General features: G+C 35.3%; 1 protein-coding gene across 1 annotated transcript; it reads right to left on the bottom strand.

Moving 5' to 3' along the window:
- Positions 1 to 288: 288 nt before the first annotated feature.
- LOC110038855 lies at positions 289 to 744 on the bottom strand. The gene has a single exon (XM_020743773.1). It carries the CDS (start codon positions 742 to 744, stop codon positions 289 to 291), a length of 456 nt encoding a protein of 151 aa, XP_020599432.1.
- Positions 745 to 5197: the final 4453 nt, after the last annotated feature.

Genomic DNA, 5197 nt, shown 5'->3' with positions numbered 1-5197 from the left:
GCAATAGTAATATCAATACTCTATAATATATGATTACTTTCAATATATCAAAATAAAAATTTATTCAATCAAAATTATAATCTAATAACTTTTTAGATTGAGGGCCCGTTTGGGACAGCTTACCAAGGGCGGGCGGCGTTTTGAAAACGCCGTCATACCGTTTGGTTCGCACTTATTCACAAATTATTTAAAAACGCGTTTTTGATTTTCTAAAACACGCGGACCACCGGCTGACCCCTGCGGTCCGCATTTCGCAATTATTTTTTCCGCATTAACCCTGATGGATCGCTACCCGTGACCTTGGCCTCTCCCGTGACATTGCCTTTTTCCTTTTTCCCTCCCTCTCCCGCGCCCCCCCTCCCTGTTCGAAGCCGTATCTTCCTCCTCGCCCTCCCGTCGAAGCCGGATCTTGTCCTCTGTCTCTCGTCGAAGCTGGATCTTGTCGTCTCGCTCTCGTTGAAGCCGGATCTTCTCCCTCGCTGTCGTCGAAGCCATATCTTCTACCCTCGCTCCCGTCGAAGCCGGATCTTCTCCTCTCGTTCTCCTCGAAGCCGGATCTTCTCCTCTCGCTGCCATCGAAGCCATATCTTCTCGTCTCGCTCCCCTCGCCTCGCTCCCGTCAAAGCCGGTTCTTCTCCGTTCGAAGCCGGATCTTTTCTGTCCGAAGCCAGTTCTCGCGGATCTTCTCGCTCCCGTCAAAGGCAGTTCTTGCGGATTTTCTTCAATAAACCAAAAGGTTGTCATAAAACTGATTTACAATCTATGCTTTTTTTTCTTTTTTAAAATTCAGGGTTATATGTGTGAAAGTTTTAATTTTGAAATTTTCAATAAGCATTTACCCTAATAACTGAAAATCTCAACGATGTTTTTCCAATGCAGTGTTATTTTGTCAAATTTGAACTCTAGATCCATCTTACATGCTTCATGTAATTCCAATGCAGTGTTAATTTAGATTGTGTTTGCTTGAAGTCATACTAATCATCATATTAGTTACATTAGAAGACCGGATCCTTGCTTGCATCAATGAGAGGGAAGGAGAAATAATGGAAAGAAAGCTCATAAATGAGAAAATGTTAAATTTACCTCAGTTTCTCTTTAATCCCTCATAAAAGAAAGCTCAAAATACTTTTTAAAACTTCTGACTAAGAAATGGTGCTAGATTCCTTAAATACTTAATAGATAATTTTAGGAGTTGATACAAATAAATTTTTTTGAATCATTTGATATCCTATCATATGTTGTTTTCAAAAAAGCATTCTAAACATGAAGTAGTATTTTATAATTTATTTTTACATAATTTGAAGTTGTGAATTTGATGATATAAAAAAATTGTATAAAATTATATATTCTTTGTAATTATAAAAATAACATAATATTACATTTTCTTATTAAAATGTCAAAGCTTTTGCATATTGCATCTTTTAAGCTTTTTTTATCCAAAATTGTAAGGAAAAGCAAGAAAGCAAAGTGGGAAAGAGAGAACAAGAGGGGGATGTGTTGCTTTAAAAACTTTCTTTGATTAACAAAATTCAGCTTTAGATACTTGAGATAATTTTAAGATTTAAATATTTAGGGCATTGTGCTTGATGGCCAACCTCTTTTACGGGTGTGCTTGATGATTGATCTACTTGGATTTTTCTTGATGGAAAACTGTTGACCTCACTTGATGCGCTGTTACGCTCACGAGAACGGTCGTCATCGTCATCGTTGCTGTTGTGGAGTCGCCAGTTTATTTTCCGTCGTATAGTCTCTCTCTCTCTCTTTCTCTGATTGTGTGGGTGATCTGAAGAAGGAAGAGGTCTAAGGGTTAAGGTATACAATGACGGGAACGAATAATAAAAACACGTGGGGAAACTTTCGTGAGTTGGATTTCGTGTAGATAGCTCCAAAGTGTATGTCCATGGTAAAATCGGTTGAAGACACTTCAGAGGCGCGCAGAGAAGACCCGACGAAAACAAACCCACAACCAGAGATTCAGATTGTTGTACTTGTTCTGGGATTCCCTTATTCTTATATGAGCAAGTCTCTATAGTTAATTACATCTTAAGCAACTAAGGTTTAATTAAGAAAACTTTTGATTAAGATTGTAGTTTTTCCTCAAAAAAATTGAATGTCATTGTCAATAAAAGAAATTTCAAATTCCTATCCTAAAAGTAGTGGATTCTTAAAGATTATGAACTATCATAGAGTTTTTTTTTTGTCAATGGTTTAATTAGGGTTTATTTTTTTCTCTTGTTTTTGAATGTCTGTCTCTGCAATACAGAGTTAGCATACGCTAATAACATGTAAAATAAATCTAGGTTGACGTCTGCCTTTTGTCTTTAGCAGCCTTGCAAAATGGAGTTAGCATAAAATATCTTTTGATTCAATTGGTTGGTTTTTATTTTTGTTTAGGACAACCCAGTCAATATACCCATGGCTTTTTATCCGATCGGGATTGTTAGGTTCTTTGATCTATATAGTCTGAGAGGTGGTCAAACCTACTCCGATCAGAAGATTTCTGTCAAAATTCATGGGTTGCGTCGTCCAATAGATATTCGTAAACTTTGGTAACTGGGGTTCAAGTTTTATTTGGTGTTGTTTATTCATTAGGGTTTCATTTAAGTTGTAATGACTTTTTTAGAATTTAGAGGTTGAACATTTTAAGTTGCTTAAGACTTCTCAGCTGATTCATTTTTTTTTTGTTTTATTGTTTTGTGTTTTATTTTTGCTCTTTAGGATGACTAGGCCAAGATCCCATAGTTTCATCATCCCAGGGTCATCTTGGTTTGCAGTTTGATTAATCACAACTAACTGGAAGATATTTTCTTAATAACCTTGGGTTGCTTTCTCCAAAATACCTTCTCAAAATAGGTTGCATTTTTTAGTTTAAGTTTTAGTAGATTTTAGGGTGAATTTTAAGTTGTTTTGTTTAGAATGGTTTGTACCATGGCCAAATTGTCCCGTACCAAGGCTAAGTATGCTTTTGTTCTCAAACGATATGTCAAACACTCATTAAACTTCAGTCACCTTGGTCTAAGTAAATCTTAGATTGGTTCAAGTTAGGTTGAACTGATCTCTAGGTAATCCAAGTTAACCTGAGTTAGTTTGTTTTTCCCTCAAATTATCTTCAAACTTGTTTAGGCTAACCAATGTTTAAGAGGATTGACCCAGGTTGACTTAGTTTGATTATGGGTCAAACTAGTTTTACTTGGTTAATATTGGCTTAAAGTAAGCTAAGTTAAACCAAGTCGGGTTAACTTGGGACCAAACTAGGTTAAGCTAAGCTGATCCAAATTTAACCTCCTGGGTCGAATCAAGTATGAGTTTAAGTAGACTTGGATGAAATTTAAGTTAATTTAGACTAGAGTTATCTTTTAAGTTTAACTTAGGTTAGGCGCAAATCAATCATTGATTAAGCTTGGTTTGAGACTTAATCTATGCTTGAATTGAGTCTCAAATATCGACCGAGTTAAGTCTGATTGACCCAGAGAAAATTTTACTTGGGTTAACCTGAGTTAGGTTGAGTTGACCCAATGGACTAGTTGAATTGGCTTAACCCGAGTTAGGTTGGGTTGATCCAATGAATCAGTTGAATTGTGTTTACCCGAGTTAGGTCAGGTTGACCTGGTGAATTAGTTGAATTGGGTTAATGTGGGTTATACCTAAAAGGTTGGACTAGGTCTAATGTTGGTTAGACATAAAAATTTGGACTAGGTTTAATGTGAGTTAGACCTAAGAGGTTTAGGTTTGGTCAAATGTGGGTTAGACATAAATTTTAGGGTTAGGTCAAATGTAGGCTAGATTGAGGAAGTAGGTTGATGTTTGGGTCCAATGTGGGATAGACCCAAAGGATTGTGCTAGTTTTAAATTAGGTTATTCCTAAGAAGGTTGATGTTTGGGTCTAAGTTAAGTTAGACCCAAGGCTGGCTCATGTTTTTGGTCTAAGGTGTATTAGACCTAAAGAGTTGGTTGATACTCAGGTCTAATGTGGGTTAGACCCAAAGGATTGGGCAATGTCTAAGTTAGGTTAGACATAGGAAGGTTGATGTTTGGGTGTCTAAGTTAAGTTAGACCCAAGGTTGGCTCATGTTTTAGGTTTAAGGTAAGTTAGACCTAAACAGTTGGTTGATACTTGAGTCTAATGTGAGCTAGACCCAATCCTTGAGTCTAATGTGAGTTATACCGAAAGGATTGAGCTATGTCTAAGGTTAGACATAGGAAGGTTGTTATTTGGGTCTAAGTTAAGTTAGACCTCAGGTTGGCTCATGTTTTAGGTCTAAGGTGAAAAACAAAATAACGAGAAACAATAATACACAAGCAACATTCACAGAAAATAAAGTCAAGCAATAGTGTATACATAAAATAAAAATAGCAACAACAAAGAACCTTCATTTATTTTCTAAAATAGAAAAATTGCAAATAAGCTACATAAAAAAGTACGACACGATCATTTTCAAATCTAAAGTCTAAGGGTTCAACTAACATCTTTCTAAAATTTGAAATTTAATGTTGTTCCCCAACAACGACGCCAAAAATTTGATACGACCGAAATGTTGAGAAGCATCGGTAAATACATGCAAGAATATGTGTCGTCCAAATAACATACAGAACTAAATTCCCGTATCGTTCCCACGAGGAATGAGTAAACTCAAAAAATCCAAAAAAAAAATTTTTAATCTACTTGCATTGTGTTTAACCAGAAGGTACAAAATTTTTGAAGCATATAAATATAATAATTTTAAATTTTATCCATGCAAATTTCTCTCATAATTAATAAAAAAAATTGGAATATGATTTAATGAACTCACCTAACTAAACTTAATCTAAGCTGGTTCGGCCCACGAAGCTGCTCAGCAACAAGTCAGGATGAAAGCTACGGACACGATGGCTTCGCTGACCGGAGACCAACGCACCATCCCGTGATGTAATACTAAGGAGAGGACAAACATTAATTTCTAATTTATTAATTTTTTTAATCAAATAATTATATTTTCCATATCTGCTTAGTCATTCTAATGGGCAGTTAGCTATGCTATTATTTTATTTTATTTTTTTTTAATTTTATTTTTATATTATGAATAATTTAATCTTACTGAGATTTCATCAAACCTTAACACTTGCATCCAAAATGCATCTTTATATTCGCATTGACTTTATAGCTTCTAATGTTGCATCAATATTTAATATTATTAAAATTTACAGATATATATATATA

This window comes from Phalaenopsis equestris, unplaced genomic scaffold (genome assembly GCF_001263595.1).
Source record: "Phalaenopsis equestris unplaced genomic scaffold, ASM126359v1 Scaffold234178, whole genome shotgun sequence".
NCBI lineage: Eukaryota > Viridiplantae > Streptophyta > Magnoliopsida > Asparagales > Orchidaceae > Phalaenopsis > Phalaenopsis equestris.
The sequence above is the reverse complement of the archived record's forward strand: the minus strand, read 5'-3'. Positions and strand labels throughout refer to the sequence as shown.